Source organism: Cottoperca gobio, chromosome 22 (genome assembly GCF_900634415.1).
Source record: "Cottoperca gobio chromosome 22, fCotGob3.1, whole genome shotgun sequence".
In the NCBI taxonomy this organism is placed as follows: Eukaryota; Metazoa; Chordata; class Actinopteri; order Perciformes; family Bovichtidae; genus Cottoperca; species Cottoperca gobio.
The window spans coordinates 20,406,069-20,425,957 of NC_041376.1; the positions used below are offsets into that span (position 1 = coordinate 20,406,069).

Below are 19,889 nucleotides of genomic sequence, written 5' to 3' on the forward strand. Positions count from 1 at the left end.
AGAAAATATCTAATAACATTCATAATAAAAGATGTGGTTGAATTGATTGAGAAAGCAATGATATCAAATTAAACAAATATATGAATTATGTACATGCATGTGGTGATTGTATGTTTACCACGTCATGTGCAGGTCTACTGGTACTACAACTGTAATGTACAGATGACGTACAGTCTGTATACTTACTGGTGTACACACAGCTTCCTCCTCAGTGTGGATGTCCAATAGATGGTCGCTGATCATACAGGTATCCTCAGTTCTGTCAGTGGCTTCATTCACCAATGTTTCAATACCTATGTAATAATAGTGTGATAGTTAAAAGTTAAATAGACTCACGCTTTTACTCAAACTACAGAATAAAATGGGGAAGCCTGTTATAAACATTGAATCTATACTTAATTAAGCTAATGAAGTGTAATTAGCTCAAGTTATTAATACTACAAACAATAACACAGATATTGGCTAGGGCCTGGTGTAAACTCGTTACATACAGTAGGCCTAGACCGATTATGGCTTTATGCTTGAAACAATAAATACAGTAAACAAGAAGCACGGCTTACCTTCGCTCTCTCCCTTTTGGCGAATGCATTTCGTCGTCTCTTTGGTGGAGGACTCTGCACCGGCGGACGTGTTTGAATCGGCGTGCTGGCTTGTGCTGGCTGGGGTCTCAGCAGTATTGTAGGCACAGTATCTGCGTTCAGTTTTAAATTCTTTTTGAATCTCATTTCCTTGGCGAGCATAGTTTGTTCGCAACACAATAACTCAAAGTGCTGCCCACAAATCATCGTTTTCATCGACGCACTTGTCTTATCCATAAACGCAACATTTTATCCTCTTTTGGCCACAGAAAGCTAGATTTGGCCCCACATCCCCATTCAACACATCGCTTCACATTTATCCTTGACGATCGATTGTTGTCTGTTCTTTCTCATAATAATTGACAGCAGTCTTTGCTGGACGCTTCAACGCAGACAAACACGGGCAGCGGCTGTATTCTACTTGTGACGTCATCGCCCGAACATTGCCGAAGTGGATGCTCTTGGCGCAGCAACCGATTGTTGTTAGCGGAAGTCATTTTTATGCTGTTATGATCGTGATTTATTACGAATACATCAATATTAAAAAAATATATATATGGCATATTTCACAATAGATATGCAACCTCTATCATATACCAAGCCCAATAACACTGACAAAATATAATTTCGTAGGCCCTTTAAGGTATGTTTCTACATTGCAGTTACAAAAGGAAGCTCTGATTTGACATTTTATGATGGTTCAACGAGCTCACCAAAGTGTAAACACATATTCTCTGATGAACATGAACAATAATCTTTCATTTCAAATAAATTCCATGAAAAGACCAAAACCAACACTGCTTGGATTCAGTAACAGTACCATCAGGAGCCTATTCTACTGCACACAATAAACATGATGCTATAGACCAGGGGTATTCAACCAAAGTTCTAAGAGGTCCAGTTAGAGAACATTTCCGCAAGCAAAGGTCCGGAGCATCATAATGCTTAACTTGCGTTATGAATTAGTGTGATATATATTGAAGTAGCCTAGTAGCTGTATCAACGTCTGCACGTCATCAACAACTGACTGTCAAATCTAATAAAGAAAGTACAATTTAAAAACATTTAGAACAATATTTATTGTCACTTAACATTGAACTATACAGATATATATAATACTGTAGATATGTATAATGTTATTCTCGGGCTGCATTTAAAAATAAAATTGAGAAAATAAATAAAATAGCTTTTGAAAAATTGTGCTTCTTCTGAGGTTAAAATAAAGTGCTTAATCTTAGAAAAATTGCGAGGGATTGCGCTGCCTCAGTTCGCATCTCTCCTGTATCTGAACAGAGAATACGCAAATTCAGCGATTTTGACTATAAAAATGATCAAAAATATTGGATTCATAAATAAAATACATGTATAGCACAGACCAGTGGACACATTTTATTTTTATTTTATTGTGCGGTTAGGGGGAAGCCTCCCCTGACCGCACGTCCCTGGATTTGAGTGGGTATGTTTGGTCAAAAACTTTGTGCTTTGTCTCATAGTGGCGTTTCACATCACCACTTTTAATGAGCACCACGGTCTCTGAGAATATGGTGTTGTGCTCCAAGTGGGAAGGATGAACATGAATGAGTCTGTCCATTCCTCTTCTTGGAGAGCGCCATGAGTAGTTATTGTTCTCTCCCTGTCTGCTGCTCACTCGTCTCTTCTTCTGTGTTTCTCTCCCTTTCTCCGTCTTCTCTCCCTGTATCGCTAACTCGTCTTTCCGTCTCTCACTCTCCTCTCGCCTCTCATCTGTCTGTATTCAGAGTCACAATGTTTGACGCTTGGAATACACAGATTTGATTGGCTGAGTAGCATCACGTGGGAGTGCTTAACTCGCATGTAATTGGTCTGTGAGTTTCCTGAACCGCTAAACCAGTGGCTGGGGTCTCGTAAATATCTCGTAAATATTCAACTCATGATTTTTAAATCCTATTTCTGTCCACCGGACAAATATAGTTATGAATAATGTCAGGTAAATTAATCCATATTGGAAAGACTATCGTATGTAATTGTTTACCTCAATCAATATATATATATATATCTACACTACGAATATGTTTCTCTGTTATTATGTATTTTCTGCACTGAGAGTATTACAAACATAATAGGGACACTTCCCCTTTAAGAGAACAGGTCAACAAACCATTACTTCCTGACTGCTGACGGAGGAGCGTGTAGGCGCCAAACTGGGACCAATGAGGAGAAGGTCAACGCCTACTCCTTCTAGGTAGCCGCATGTTTTACGACTCTCGGGACACACCTGGAGCGGAGCCGTGAGACCGCAACGATGGGGCTCTTGGAGCCATGCGGTCTATGGAAACGGCGACGCGAAATGTGTCCTCAGCTGAGAATATTTTCTTTGTTTGACTTATTGCGTTAAATAAATATATAGATTACATCAGGAGATTGCTGTTTTGATTCGACATTCAAGCTCCGAGTTCTTCAGCTTTTTCCTACCCTTTAATTGGTGTCCCTGGGTGGGCATCCCGAAGTGAAGAACGATCAGCCGAGCATCGTTGACTGGTATTCATTGCACGTGCAAAAGATCAGGTGAGAGTGAACACCGGTTGAAACAAATATTCACTGCAGGTAGACTAGGAAAACTTATTAATGAATGCCAGCAACAATGTTCGACGGTCATAGCTAATACAACTGCTGTTAAACGATAAAAAGCAATCCTGAATGTTGAAATACAAGCGATAAGAGCAAGCATCGAAGATATTAATGATGTTAACGATCTGTATGAAAAGCTTTTGGAGAGCTCCAGCATAGTCTGGTTAGAGTTCTAGGAGAACTTATATTTAATCAACCAAATCCCTGGGGGTGTCCGGGCTGGTACCGGATAAAGCTTATGGTAAGCTTGCATTGAATGTAGTTTAATACGAAAACACCTTTGGAAGGTAGCTAAGAAAGCTTAGTTAGTTTAATGTTAAAAAAGTCCTTTGGAAGGCAGATAGGAATAGTTTAAGTGAAAGACTTCTGGGAAGCCTAGCATTAGAAGCTAGTGTTGTTTACCAAAGGAGGATAGTGATTATAATCCTGAATTACGTGAGAACCGATGACGATCGCCTCATAGTCTCAGATGTTGTATATCATCTTCTTTGCGGCAAGCATAGTGTAAAACATGTAAAGATTTGTGTATTGTTGTATTGTTGTGAGTAAAGTGTGACTAAAGCAGGCCTAAGGCGAGGCTAAGCTAGCGTTGATATTTAGCTAATGCATTGGAGTTTGTAGAACGGGTGAAAACTGTTCAAACTGACTGGGGGACGGTTGTGAAATCAAAGAGAACCGTGGAGTGTATGTGAAGTAGTTTTAAGTTGGAAAAACGTGAAAGAAGGAGACGTTTTTGTGAAAGGCCTCAGAGATTAGGACCAGCTAACGGTGGCCACGTGATGCTGGGTCGCTAATTCCGCCTACTTATGGTTACGAGGCATGTGAAAGTAAATTGTGATAAACTAAACCTTGAGTCTTATGCTGGAGCATTTTGGGTGGAAATAAAATGCATAAGTGATGTAGTGACCGAGTGATTAAAACCAAAAATGCGAGTTTTGCGAGAAAATTTAGAACAAAGAAACCTCCATTTTCTATCCTTCTTCATCCGGGGGGAATTTAAAAAACCCACATCCGGTTGATAGCTAAATGCCTCTGGTGGACAAAATTGAGACTACAACTAAAAGTTTATAGAAACTTTACAAAATTTAAACACCTCCACCTACAGGACGGCAATTAAAGCGCACCTAAATTTAAAACCGTGCACCAGCAGACAAATTGGTAAATTACAATTAAAATCCAATTGAATTGAGGAAAGCTAAAGAGAAGAAAAAGGTGAAACCAGAACCCCAGACTGTAGACCGGACGTGAGAAAAAGGACTGACGTGAGAAAAAGGACTGACAAGAGAACATGACTCCCCAGCAACGGGGATCCACACTTCCGGAACCAGGTTGTATATCTGCATTCACACACACTATCATAGTCAATTAAAGGAGGCTGAATTGTAAAGTGTAGAAAACTGTCTCTTATATGTTTTTGAGAAAACATGTTTAATAAGTGTGTGGATGACAGATATGTAGACTTTTTGTGTAATTCTGGAGCAGACAGAAATGATTAGAACAGAACAGAGCCGCAAAATACCAGCTAATGATAGATTACGTTCAGAATAATAAATAATAATAAAAGACTTTAGTCAAGAAGTGTCAGCATAACTCATTTAACACACACGGTCACGGCTTTTTTGTATCCCTCTGTAAAAGGCCGGCGTGATTCCCTCTTGGATGGCTGTCCGTTCCCACCTCTCCCAAAAATATTCAAACCTCATGACATTTTGTGAAAGACTATAATCGTCGACAGACGAATAGTAGGGAGATAGAATCTTCTGAGAGTTTAGTCTAAACAGTGTAGGGAGCTAGAAGCTCCTGAGGGTCCGATCGTAAATGTCATGAGGAAGAAATATGGTGAAGAGAGTTTGTAAGATAATAGGGAATGAAACAGCTGACAAATTATTTAAGAAAATAAAGTTTTGGTAAACTCATCTGCTTTAGAAATACCAGACTATAAGAAGCCTTTTATTTAAACAGCAGACTTCATGACATTAGTATTAACACAGAACCATGGAGATAAGAGTAGACCAGTGATTCACTACTCTTCACAACTAGACCCAGTAGATAAGGCGATGCCTGACTGCACATGAGCAGTAACTGCAGCTTCAATGGCAGGTCAGGCCTCTGCATCAAGTGTTATTCAGGCCATTGACTTTAACAGTGACACATGCAGTGTCAGTTTTGTTTTCACAACCGCATCTGACTATAGAATAATGTACAACTTTGATCCATCTACATTATTTCCAACAGCTGAGGACGGAGAATCACATGACTGAACGACAGAGACGGACAAGGAACTTCACCAAGACCAGACTTGACTGACATTCCCTAAGAGGAACCAGAGATAGAAATGTTTGTTAACGGATCATGTAAAGTAACCTAGAGGATCCGAATGTGACAAGATCTCTGTAGTGACACAGACCGACGTATTAAAAGCAGAAGCTCTACCCAATCATCTGTCAGCAGAGCAGCAGAACTGATAGCATTGACAGAGACATGCAGATAAAAGAAAGACAAAGTTGTAAATATCTACACAGACAGTAACTATGCATGTTCAACATGTGTTTGCTCAACAAGTACAGCATAAAGGTATGGTAACATTGACTAACAAACATATTACTCACTCTAATAGAAGACTTATTGAAGGCAGTACAGCTACCAAAGTATATTGCTTTATATAAAGGCACAACACATATGATAAGAACTGATCCAGTTTCAGTAGACAACAATATGTAAATGAGAAGACAAACACACCAGAACACAAGACAGAGATATTGAAAGAGATGCAGAATGCAGCTATAAAGTAAGAACAAGCCGTTTGGACTAAGAATAATTACATACAAGACAGAGACGACTGACGAAAGAACACTTGACCAGAGAAGAACTCAGTACTACCAAGAAGATTATATAAATGTGTGTATTGAGACACGGTATTTGACCATGTCTCAAAAGGGGGAGTATTATATTGAGTATTATATTAATAGAGTATATTCATAGCATTTGATTCAAAGGCCGAATGCCGAGAAACGGATATTCTGAACTAAATAAATATGAAGGAAATAAATATAGTTTAACGATTATAGACGTGTATAAAATGAGCTGAAGTATTTCCAACACATACAGTAGACGCTATGACAGTAGCTAAAGTGTTTACAGCTAAATGAACTGTAAAATAAGGTACTTTGGGTAAAGGATAATAATAATGATAATAATAAGCTTTATGTAAGAATTGCAGGTCAAAGTACTTGCACTGCAAAAACATAAAACATTAGACAGAATAAGAACATTTAGGGTACAATAATCAGTGTTGATGTAAATAAGTGTGAAAGACTAATGGTATAAAAGAACACTGGAAATCATGCCAAGTTTCCCTATCTGTGCCGGGAAAACTATCAGCCATATTTAGAAATATACCACCATTTGGAAAGGAAGAAGAGGGAGAGAAAAATATATCCTGGTGACACATAAATATATCACCACTCCTGTGAGAGACATTGACTACTTAAAGCAGAAACTGGACCTCTTCGTGGTGAAGTCTGACTACACAGGGAGGTGGTACCCATAGGGGCGCTTGTCTCACCATCAGTGAAGATTCAACAACCCAAAGTTTTAGAAGGGGACTGTGACATGGGGGTCAGAGTCATCACAGGAGGGTGAGTATAGCCTGTACACCTGAGACTGCACAACCACATCAAATTTGATTTCTGTGACGTAATAACCTGTCCCTCTCCCCTAACAATATGCAGAACAGGTCAGGTGGGCAGAGGAGCACAGCTGCGCCACGGAGAGGAGTGACATGTAAGAAAATAAATGATTGTGATCCATTATTCCTCACCATCGTTTCATCGCATCCCAGAGATTAGAGACGGTTTGTTTTAGGCAGCAGAGGTTTTAGGAGCAGGTCCACAAGGACACTTTAGGATAAAGGTAGAAAACAAGAAGACTGCAATCTCCAAGCAGTCAGTAGGAAAGGATATCAAGTTACTACAGTAAGAAATAGAATAGCAGGGAGACAGGATATGTGCAGAAGAATATGTGGCTTGACTGCAAACTGTATACCACTAGCTCAGTAAATATATAGTGTGTGTGTGTGTGTGTACCAGTCAGGCCCCTCTTTGCTTTAAGCCCAGTCCCAGTAATACTCGGACCAATAACAGAGTAAACCTGTCTGTTAACAATGATGCACAGTGTAACAGAACCACTCAGCCCAATTTGCAAAAATCTCATTAAGAGATTTCCAACTCACAGAACCAATAGCACAAGACTGAAATATGTGCATTGATGACACTGGTCGAGCGTTTCTATGTTTGGCCCACAACAGGTCAAACTCTTGTCAGCTTGAACTCGGCTGAAGAGAAACACAGCACCTGGGGAGAGCTTCAGCTCCACAGCATACAAGAGATGCAGTAGGAGTCCCCCGGGGAGTGCCAGAGATCAAATTGGAGCAGGTTTTGACTCATTGTTTTTATGATGGGCAACTACTAATAAGAATGTGGACTAATTACATTCATTGCATCTAACAGAGGTTTATTAATTATTACAAGGGATGCCGTTAAGGGACAAGCTGAACAACAAGCAGCTTCCAGCTTATTGACATGATAGAATGTCTTTAGACGTGCTCCTAGCAGAGAAAGGAGGTGTGTGTGTGCCATGTTGGATCATCCTGTTGCACAATTATATCAAATAATACTGTTTCAGAGAGATCAGTTACTAGAGCCTTACAAAGATTGACAACATTATATAAAGAATTAGCAGAGAATTCAGGGGTAGAGAATTAGTCTGGTGATGCTATGGAAAGACGGTCCGGGAGATGGAGAGTTCTCATGTCACTGGTATCTTCAGCATTAATAGCTATATCAATATTAATTTGTACATTATCTCCACCGATTTATATTTTGTAAATATTTATGCATTTTTTATATTCATGTACCAGCTAACCCAGAGCAAATTCTTTGTAGGTGAAAACCTACATGACAAGAAAGATTATTCTGATTCTAAATACTTACTGTATGTGGATGTTGTTATATACCATAAATTAGAAGCCGCATGACTAGATTGATTGATTCCACAATCACAAAACAAATGTACACGAGTATCAGCCCCTCTCCATAGATTTATGCAATTTGATAGAACTAGCCTGATTACAGAACGGAATTGCATTAGACATGGTGCTAGCTGAAAAAGGGGGTGTCTGCAAATTGTTTGGCTCTGTGTTGTACTTTCATCCCAAATAACACAGCCCCTGATGGATCCTTTACCAGAGCTTTGAAAGGACTTGACCGACTCAGCAAAGAGCCAGCATCAAACAGTGGGGTACTCATAGACTATGATATAGAGCAGGAACACGACAGCCAGGAAGATGATTTCGTGTGAATAACTCTACAAAGTGTTCTTTGCTGCCATACCGAAGCCACTGACTTTATTGTAGTTACAGTCTCTCAGTCGTATACAGATATTACAATCTTATACAGACATTAAAAGTTTACTAATATTTACTGTCTTTTACTGGAAGTGTTTTTTATTATACTGAAGCTAATTGTCTTTATGCTGGAATAACAAATGAAGTTCTTTGGTTTTATACAGAAGGTATTTTTATGACTGGAATAAAAACAAGTGCACTATGAATGTATTCTTGTATACCATATGATGAATTTGTACACCACTCGGTGCCTTATATTTACTGGAGATTATACACACCATAAATGGTGTGTAAAGGGGGAATTGTCAGGTAAATTAATCCATATTGGAAAGACTATCGTATGTAATTGTTTACCTCAATCAATATATATATATATATACATCTACACTACGAATATGTTTCTCTGTTATGTATTTTCTGCACTGAGAGTATTACAAACATAATAGGGACACTTCCCCTTTAAGAGAACAGGTCAACAAACCATTACTTCCTGACTGCTGACGGAGGAGCGTGTAGGCGCCAAACTGGGACCAATGAGGAGAAGGTCAACGCCTACTCCTTCTAGGTAGCCGCATGTTTTACGACTCTCGGAACACACCTGGAGCGGAGCCGTGAGACCGCAACGATGGGGCTCTTGGAGCCATGCGGTCTATGGAAACGGCGACGCGAAATGTGTCCTCAGCTGAGAATATTTTCTTTGTTTGACTTATTGCGTTAAATAAATATATAGATTACATCAGGAGATTGCTGTTTTGATTCGACATTCAAGCTCCGAGTTCTTCAGCTTTTTCCTACCCTTTAATAACTAGTTAACCAACTCTAAACCTATCTAAAGCCAGGCTAACACTGAAATAAAGGCAATAGTTCCAACTCGACCATACATACACTTTAGCTTGGCAGCAATCTGAATCAGTTGTCTGTTTGTGAAAAGGAAAGAGGGAGGGCAATCACATATTGGGAAACACCAATATGTCAACCTGCTGTTTAACAACACATTTCTCTCGTCTTCTTTGCTATTTGGAGACAGATTAAATTCACATCTTAAAGAGTCGGTTTACCCATTTTACAAGCGGTTATTTGCCAACCTTTTGAGATACAGTTTGTCCCGATGATGCACAGACCATACTTTTTTAAATACTTTTTTATAGGTGTCTCAAAAACAAAACTATCTGGATACTAGGTGTCAACAGAGGTAAGTGAGAAAATATATTGTGTTGCAATTTGTGTAAATCAACTGTAACTACAACTGGTGAACACGTAAATTAAAGCTGGTTACATGCTGCACAGTGCAACGGTGAACGGGACTGTAACTGGTTGTTAATGTTTGCTTTGTAGCCACAGATGTGAGTGGGAGTCCATTCTTGGCTTCTTAGCAGCCATAGTTACATAGTTACATTAAATTAAATGTGTATTAAATGACAGCAATTAAAGTGTGGTTTAATATATTTATAGAAAGCTGTCAAGTCCTATACATGTAATCCAGTGATATCCATTGTTGTAGCATATTTGTCAATGAAAGTGTTTACAATGTATTTTTAATACTGTTCTTTCTACCAATAGGAACAGAGCTCTGAGACGCGCCTGCAGTTTGAATCAGTGAGCAGGCGGCTGCAGCAGCTGCTTCTAGTTCAATCTTGTCTGCTGATGAGTTCATGTGCTGCCAGAAACATTGAAAATCACTAAGAGTGGAACTTCATATGAGTTTGAAGTGAACTGTCAGAGTGAACTGCATGCTTTTGTTGAATAAATAAATACATGAGCTCAATGAAAGCCTTTGTGCTCTTACAGAAAGAACTACACTCGTATTTGAAGTTTGCATGTTCATATGTTTATGTTGGGAACTCTTTCCTCCCATGTCAGTGTTAATTTGGGTTGGTTAAAAAGTCCCATGACATGAATAAATATTTTCACAACCTGAAATATCTGTATATTCCCCTTTTCAGGAGAGAGCTAAATTGTAAAATAACAAACATTTATAAATTCTGTAAAAGGCTCACAGATAGCTGGTTGCTCTTACAACCTGAAGGTGTCACTTATAATTATTTTTATATAATAGATCCCTTTCTTCTTCTTTTTTTTTATAATGCGCAAATATAAATTATTTGTGAGGACAAACACATAATAATAAAGGTTACCGTTCACTGGGAAATTATATATATATATATATATATATATATATATATATATATATATATATATATATAAAAGAGAAGAAATCTTTGTTTTTTTCAAATGTGTTTACAGTTTTTATATTCCGCTCTCAGTCGACTGCTGTTACTGCAGTTTACTCTGGACGGAAGCTTCTATGATGCTAGAAGCTTATTGTTATCCCTTATTATTGGAAGATAAGACACTTTAGTGTCGCTCAAAATATCTGGGTATAATGGTGCTATAAAAGTGTGTTTATTTTAATTCGATCATATGTAAACTAAGAATATACTTTTCATCCTGCAGTGGGATGCACTCTTGGTTTCATTCTTTAAGGAAGCGCAGAAATTCATCAATTCAATGTTATTGTTTAGTTGTCTTTTTTATGACATTTGAAACGCATTCTATTGTTGTGTAAATTATAATTTCCCTGTATTTCCCTTTTAGTAATAATCAAAAGTTGATTTTCTGTTGTAATGTCGGGTGGTAGCATAATTTACAAGAAGTCTTTGAAGGCATCATGAAAGGCTGTGTTGACTCGCGCCCTCAGTGCCCGCGGCTCTACTTCCTGCAGCCATAACTTCACTGTACATAACACAGCAGGACAGCGTTCACACGAGCGGCTGCTTACACCTAATGAACATAAAGTAAGTGTTTTTAACCTTATCAAGACGTACTTTACCAATACGTCTGCACTGTTGTTCAGCTAGCTTAATGTCAATAGGCCTACCTCTACCTACAACGGTGGGAAACTCCCCGGAGCCTCTCGTGTTTACGACAGTTCTACATTAGATTATCCTGCTGGACTATAATGAGCCACGGATCTATGTTTTACTCATATTTACCGAACACAGTGCGGTCCTAACGTTGAAACGTTATCTCTAAATTAGCATAGCATATAGGTTGTTAACACCAGACTGAAGTTCTATGTTTAAACTACACTCTTTATAAGCGTCTTTCATTTAAAAACGAGCACGGAAACCGCAGTTAGTGTGGAAGCATATAGAGTGAATGTCACTGCAGTCAGTGGCACATGTGAGTGAACTGGATTAGTGTTAATGCGCGAGTTTACTGCACGAGCTGTCAAACTGAGGGAGGAGGGGCTTCACTGTTTTACACAGACTGCAGCTCACAGTAACTTTACTCTTATCACGCATGTTTACACTTTTCCTCTAAAAACCCCCGAAAAAGTAGCCCATAGAATGTGTTTTGTGATTTTTTTATAACTAAAGGGAAAGAGAAACAATATGGTGGTATACTGAAGAGTCAGAGGCAAAACAAGCAGATATTGGGTAGAAGGAATGTTGTGGTGGGAGAGATGAGTCATGCAGCCTGCGTTTTATTTCCCCTGTAAGAAATGAAGAGTTGCCCCTTTGTGCTCCAGCAGTGCCAGGACTTTACTCCTCCCATAACTTTCACTGCAGACTCTGTCAGTTGTGTTCAAAGTTGTTCCTCCCAGCGGCTTCTCCTGAGGACACTGACTTTCTGCACAATGCTTTACTGGCCTTAATGTAGTTTGCGGTATTCCTGGAATTGCACCATTATCATGTTCTTGAAAATACACATAACAAGACAGGGGAGAAGATATGTAAATGTCTTTCAAAAGTATGAGCTATTATATACAGTATATGCAGGAGGTGGACACAAATACAAAATAAGGTCCATATTTGTTCATACGGTGTCAGTGAGGTGCTGTGTTAGCTCAGTGGCTTCCAATCTGTGTAGTAGAATTGCACTAGTAACTTGACTAGTCAAAAAAATGACTTTTGTTAAATTCTTATTCTATTGAGAGAGAGATTTGCTTTTATCTATAGTATGTCTCTTGTTCCTGTTCATGTAATTTTAAGAGGCACTTAATCAATGTAGAACTGGGCTTCCAGTTGGGGACACACACACAAGAGACAGATCTTTAAAAATAATGATGTTTAGTGCCTGGTATTGGACAAGCTACACAAATCACTGATGCCTACATTTCCCATGATGCAACCAATAATAACTTTTGTTAGACCATGTCTACTTTGTAAATGTCCATGTCTTTTAGTTTGTAAAACAGGATTTCTGATAACATTTGTAAAATATGTTTTCCCATCAAAATACAATTGGTGGAGTTCCCCTTTAACATGAAGTGCCTGCTAGTATAGAGTCTGACTTTCTTGTTCTTGTTTTCAGGCCCAGGACTGGTCATGACGCAGCAGGAGCAGCAGGAGTTCATGGAGACCCTGGAGGCGGCCCTCTCCTGGATGCGGGCCATCCAGGAGAGGCTGAAGGCCAACGACAACACCCAGGGGCCTCGTGATGCCCTGGAGGGCCGACTCAGGGAGACAGAGGTGAGATTCTGACCCTTCACTGACCCCTGACCCCAGCTGCGACTTCAGGACTACATTATCTGATGATCCTTTATTTGTGAGCAATTTAGATTTACGATGATGTATTACATTTTTTTAGATATACAAACTAATTAAGAAATCATGGACACAGACGCATAGTAATTTTCCAAAAAACCCACCTGAGATATGTCCTCAGTCATAAGAAAGTGAGACACCCCAGTACTTGTGCAATACCTTTAGAAACCAAGTGTCTGAAGACTCTTAAAGGTGCCATGTGTATCACCTGGCCACATGCTCCAAAGAAACAGGGGGCAGCATATATATATATATATATCTATCTATCTATCTATCTATCTATCTATCTATCTATCTATCTATCTATCTATCTATCTATCTATATAGATATATCTCTATATATATATATATAGATATATCTCTATATATATATATATCTCTATCTCTCTCTCTCTCTCTGTTAAAGCCAGTTTTTCTCCAATAATCTTACACATTTATCAGAGAAACTTCCTCTTTTGTCCATGGTAAAACAGTCTATTTGATCAAAAATACACACTCTGAAATGTATCGAAGTTACCTTTACACATTCAATGTTAAACCAGTTATAGCAAAAATTAACAATACAGAATGAAATCATTTAAATTAGTTTAAAGTGGCATAGAGTAGCAGCATTAAGAAATTCACCATTAAAAGGCTAAAGAAAAAAAGATATGTTTTTAGCTTACTTTTGAAGATACTGAGCGAGCTTGCCTCCCTAATGTCTGCAGGTAAAGTGTTCCATAGCTTTGGTGCATAATTGCAAAAGGCTGCATCCCCAATTTTCTTTTGGCTGTTTCTGGGAACATTTAATAAACCAGTAGTGGATGATCGTAATGTTCTTGGGGGCACATAGTTTATTAGAGAGGTGGCAGTGTAACTTGGTACGGTTCCGTTTAGGGCTTTGTATACAAGAAGGAGGACCTTAAAGTCAATTCTAAAAGTTACTGGAAGCCAGTGTAGAGCGGCTAACACTGGACTGATGTGGTCTCTCCTCTTGGTTCTAGTCGGCAGCCTCGCTGCAGCGTTTTGGATGAACTGAAGTCTCTCTGTTGTTTTTTTTGGGAGGCCGGTAAAGAGTGCATTATAGTAATCGAGTCGGCTTGAGATAAAAGCATGGATTAGTTTTTCAGCATCCTTTTGATTTATAAATTGTCTGATTTTAGCTATATTTCTAAGGTGGAAGAATGATGTTTTTGTCACCTTGTTTATGTGGGATTTAAAGCTTAGATCTGAGTCTATGATAACACCAAGACTTGTAACTTCAGGTTTAATCCAAGAGTAAGTTTCCCCATGTTATTCAGCATCATCTCTCTTTTTATTATAGGACCTACTCATTTTAATTTTAAGAAATTATTGCTCATCCATTTATTTATTGCTGACAGACAGGTGGTGATGGAGTTAACAGCTGGAGTATCATTTGGTTGAGCAGAGATGTTCAGTTGTGTGTCATACGCGTAGCTATGGAAGCACACATTGTGTTCTCTAAAGATGTCCCCAAGTGGAAGCATGTATAGGGAGAACAGTAATGGACCGAGGCAGCGCCCTTGTGGAACTCCAAAGTGGGCATTATGCTTCTCTGACACATGATCTCCAAGCCTGACAAAATACTTTCTCCCTTTGATATATGTTCTGAACCAGTTTAATACACAGTCAGAAAGACCAACCAGTTTTTCTAGACGATGAATTAGGATGTCATGGTCGATCGTGTCAAATGCTGTGCTCAGGTCTAGTAGGATAAAAATTGAGACCTTATTTGTATCAGAGTTTAGTCTGAGGTCACTAATTATTCTAGTCAGAGCAGTTTCGGTACTGTGGCATGCTCTGAAGCCTGATTGAAATTCCTAACTGAGCTTAGTTTCCTCCACCTTCGTTTAGCTGCTCTACAAGTCCTCTTAGTCTGAGTAACATTGCTGTTGTTTAACCATGGGGAGATTCTGTCAGTCAGTTTCCTTTTTACCTTTTAATGGAGCAACAGTATCCAGGGTAGATGACAAGGTGTTGTTTAGATTTTCAACCATGAGATTTAAGGAGCAGTCTGAGCATGGCTCACATGATCTCATGATGTTAGAGAATGTTTCCTCTGCTGTGTCATCTAGTATTCTTTTTTGACTACTGTCTCTCTTTTGGTTTTTAAGATTAGGTTAGCATCAAAAAACACACAGTGATATTGGTAATTGCATTACTGAGACCTTATGGATGTCCAGCCTTGTCGTTATCACTAAGTCTAGTGTGTTCCCATGCTGATGAGTGGGTTCACTGATATTATGTTTTAGATCATAGCTGTCTAGTAACTTTTCAAGTTCAATAGTCTTGGGGTCATTTTTCTTATTTACGTGAATATTTAGGTCTCCATGCAGGATTATTCTTTCACATCTAGTGATGCTGAGTGAAATCAGCTCTGAGAATTCCTGTAGAAATAGTGCTGAATATTTTGGTGGCCTGTACAATGTGATGATGAGCAAAGATAGTTCTGCTTTGAGCTCAATAGCAAGATATTCAAATGATGTAAATTCACCCAGGTCAATGTCATTACATACAAGCGATGCTGATAAGATAGCAGCAATCCCTCCCCCTTTCTTATTTTGCCTGACTGCCTGATAGTATTTATAGTTTGGAGGACACGTCTCAGTCAGTGCTGCCACACCAGTAATGTTGTTTAACCAGGTCTCAACTAGAAACATACAGTGCAAGTTCTTTTGAACGATCATATCATTAATCAAAAAAATAATTGTTAGCCAGTGATCTGACATTCAGAAGAGCCACTTTCAGCCTCAGGGAGTCTGTGATAGGAGGTAAAGCCGGCCCTGGTCGTGTACTGATATATCTAAGATGACCAGACGCAGTGCGTACTGAGCGCTGATGATTTAGTCTGGTAGTAGTCAAGACAGGAACGGCATGACATATTAGAACATTTTGGTGACCAGTTTGGGGGGGATGATGTCCTTGAGTGTTCATCAGTGTGCTTTTGGTATAAGCCGAGGGGGAGGTGCGGGGGATGTCTGGGAGGGGGGAGAAGAATGGGAGATGATGGTGGGGCATGATGGTTTAGAGCGGGGCGTTATTTGAGGTGTCAGTTTAAGACCATCTTTCACCAATTTGTTTATCCTGTAGTTAAAAAGGAGGAAGGGAGAGGAAGATGAGAATGATGGGGAGGAGAGGGGGTAGGGTGTCTCAATGTTACTCCACATAATTTCAAATTCATCCATGTCTAGCGGTGGAGTTGAGGGACTGGGGTCCTTGGTGTGTAAGCTTGTTGTGGCTGGTGCTGCAGGAAGGTCACTCGCTCCTGTTATTTGGACGTCATCATGGTGGTTATCTGGTGGTGTGGGGGATGGTGTCTCCTTGCATTTAGCCAAAGTTGGGTGGCTAATGGCGTAGTCCATGTTGGAAGCAAACAGTTTTTCTCCAGATCTGTTGAGAGAAAGTCCATTTCTTCTGAAAAGGCCTCTATGCTCCCAGAACAGATTGAAGTTGTCAATAAAGTTCACTTTGTGCAGGGGACAGGCAACTGATAGCCACCTGCTGAGCCCCAACATTCTGCTAAAACGATTTACTCCTGGCCTGGCTGGTGGGATGGGACCACTGATGTATGTTTCAATGTCTTTAGAACCAAGAACTTTTAGCAGTTCAGTAAAGTCCCGTTTTAGTGTTTCCGTTTCTCCCTTTGAGATATCATTTTTCCCAGCATGAATAATAACCTTGTTCACAGATTTGTGGGTAGACAGCATTTCTGGAATTTTTTCTGTTATGTCTCAAATCATTTCATCACGGAAATCTGATATAGTAGAGTCGCCGTTAATTATCGTTGTTGGCTCAGTGATCTGTGGTCCTCTGTTTGGCGCACATTCTCGATCCACTGTTTGCTCAGTGTTCCGCTGGTCGTCCTCCGTCTGTTGCTGCAGGCCTCTGCGTCTCGTTCTGCCCGAACGGCGCGGGGCTGACAGGCAAACTGGGTCCTCCAGCGGCGATCCAGACTCGGTTTGTAGCGCTAGTAATCTGTTTTCCAGCTGTATAGACATCAGTGGCGGCGGGGCATTCCTTGCCGTGCTGCTACAATCCACGGTTGTGTAGCGGGGTTGATGTGAGCCGTTGTCGGGTTCTTCTATTTGGTTAGAAGCGGTTTTAATTCTTGCTGGCTTATTCCAGACTTTCATGACTGTTCTTTAGGGCAAGTTGTAGCTTCACCTTTGGGGTCCATTGTATTGTTGTGTCCTTCTCTTCTAGATGAAATTCCTTTTGTCTGAAGTACTGCAATCGTCTGTAAATGTCCACGGCAGTCCTTGCAGGGGGGCATATCCGTGAAAATTAAATGAATATTAGCAGAAAGATGCAAGCAGAGGCAAGAGCTAACAGAGAAGCGTCCACACAGTAAGAAAGCAGGACGTTTTAATGAAAGAAGTAACACCCTAAATATAATTTACAAAGGGAGATTTGTGTTCATAAGATACTATAATGATCTTTTTGGGGGAAATATGTGCAACATACATGTTACATGTATACATGTTACAAATACAAATGAGATCAAAGGGGAACTGAGAATGAATTCACTTTTTTTCTGTTAAAATGCTCGGCAGAAAAAGTGACAGAAAATGAATGAGGTTAAAATATTAGCACAAGCTGCTAACAATCATTACATTGTAATTAGTTCACAGTAATTTTACCGTTTGAGAGTATTATTTATTTATTTAATGTTTAATATACTGTACATGTTGTACATTTTATTTTGACTATACTGCTGCTTCCTGTGCTCTGATAAATGTGTAGAAAATCCATCAGTCGGAGCATGAAGGTCGTGTGAAGATGGACATGGCGCTGGTGGCAGCAGAGAACCTTTTGCAGAACGGAGATGAAGAGCTAAGGAACCACACCCATGCTAAGCTCAAGGACCTGAAGAGCCTGTGGGAGGAGACCTCCACCTACATCATCCACTGTCACAGGTGACTGCATGGCTTCCCTAAATATGATCCTTGTTTGGGGTTCTTTCCATTGTGCTGCCTTACTTTTATGGTTTAATGTAAACTGCAGAAATATTGTAATATTATAACATATTCTAATGTTAGTGTTATTGCAGCAAACAAAGGTTTTAGTCTACAAAATATCTAATGATAGTTCAAAGTGCCCATCCCTTCCCCAGAGCCTGAGAGTCTTAGAAGTTGTTGTTTTGTCCAGGCCACAGTCTAAAACCATATTGAGTTTTAATGATGCAAAGCAGAGAAAAGTGTCAAGTCTCACACTGGGGAAGCTGGTACCAGAAAATATTTGTCAATCTTTCTTGAAAAATTACTAATTCATTAATGGACATAAGAATCTTGTGTACATAGAAACAATGTCAAGGCTGGGATAACCATAGATTGTGGTTAATTATAATTAATGAACTGCACACATTTCAAACCAACTGCACTGCTAAATGTACCACAGTATGGTATACACATTTACTGTTTTGGCTGAGAACAAATCATTTTTATCAGTGAATCAATCACTCTTAAATGCACAACATCTGATGTTAAGGCCCTGTCACACATATCAGTATGACAGAAACATATGCCAGCGCATACGAAAATTTGTCCAAATATGTCTAACTTTTCATCGGATCAGAAAAGTGAATGTATACAGATACGCATGTCTAACCTATTGATATCATATCACTTACTTATACAAAATGTATCAGACGAATACCCAACAAATGCATAACGTATAAAATCTGGCGCTGGGGTGCGTTGTTGAACGCTGATGTTTTGAGCATGTTCAAAATTACTGGATGTACCCAACGTGTGCTTCATAAGATATGCAGACGTTACGTGACGTTAGACATACGTGAATACGGAATACGTACGTGAATACTTGCCTACGTAAATACAGTACGTGAATATTTACCTACGTAAATATAGTACGTAAATACCTACGTGTATACCTACGTGACTACGTTAGAGGTACGTTAGATATAGGCTACGTCGGCTGACGTTGAACCCTACAGCCAATTTATTGATAACGAGTGGATAACCTGTTCCTACCCTATGTTAAGATTATCCCTGACGACGGAGTAACTTATTAAACGTGTTTCTACAGTACAGCTAGCGTTCAGCATTTTAGCCGTTCTCCAGCATCAGCATGACGTGAACCAAATGGCACTTTTCCATCTCTGTTGGCCAGAGACTCTGATACGTTTTGTATAAGTAAGTGATACGCTATCAATATGTTTCACATACGTATAATAATTCGTTATGTATACGTCAGCTACAACACGACTGTGGAAAAGTTGGATGTATTTGGACTCTGACAAATTTTGAGCTACTTTTCATATACGGCGGCATGTTTCTGCCATACGGAACTGTGTGACAGGGCCGTATGTCTGGCGTGTTCAGTGTATCGTCTGCGTCCTTCAAACGATCACAACTTACCCTTAATTATTAATAATATAATTCATTAAAAACCTATTGCGATATTTCGTATGCGCCGGCATACGTTTCTGTCATACGGATATATGTGACAGGGCCTTTACATGACAAATGGCTGAGGGCTTGTAGTTTGTTTAATGTTAGTTGCTATGCTTAGCAAATCACTATTGGCTTGTACTAAAAACATATAACCGAGAACATCATTTCACTTCATGCGTTTCCCTTCACACCCAGTCGTATAGAGTGGGTGTGGCTCCACTGGGGCGAGTACCTGAAGGCCTACGAGGAGTTTGAGCTGTGGCTGACGAGGCAGCAGCGCAGTCTGGATGTCGGGGTGGAGCTGCAGCTGGGGGTGAAGGAGAAGCTTTGGCAGGTG

General features: G+C 39.6%; 1 protein-coding gene across 2 annotated transcripts in view; it reads left to right on the plus strand.

Annotated features, from left to right (window-relative positions):
* Nucleotides 1-11,274: 11,274 nt before the first annotated feature.
* Nucleotides 11,275-19,889, plus strand: part of syne3 (spectrin repeat containing, nuclear envelope family member 3) — a 49,862-nt gene continuing 41,247 nt past the window's right edge. For both annotated transcript variants that reach the window (XM_029460503.1, XM_029460504.1), the window contains exons 1-4: nt 11,275-11,384; nt 12,907-13,064; nt 17,883-18,055; nt 19,748-19,889. The exon at nt 19,748-19,889 is cut by the window's right edge and continues 168 nt beyond it. In XM_029460503.1, coding sequence (XP_029316363.1) covers nt 12,921-13,064; nt 17,883-18,055; nt 19,748-19,889 — 459 coding nt within the window. In that variant the 5' untranslated portion in view covers nt 11,275-11,384; nt 12,907-12,920. The remainder of the gene's footprint in view (nt 11,385-12,906; nt 13,065-17,882; nt 18,056-19,747) is intronic.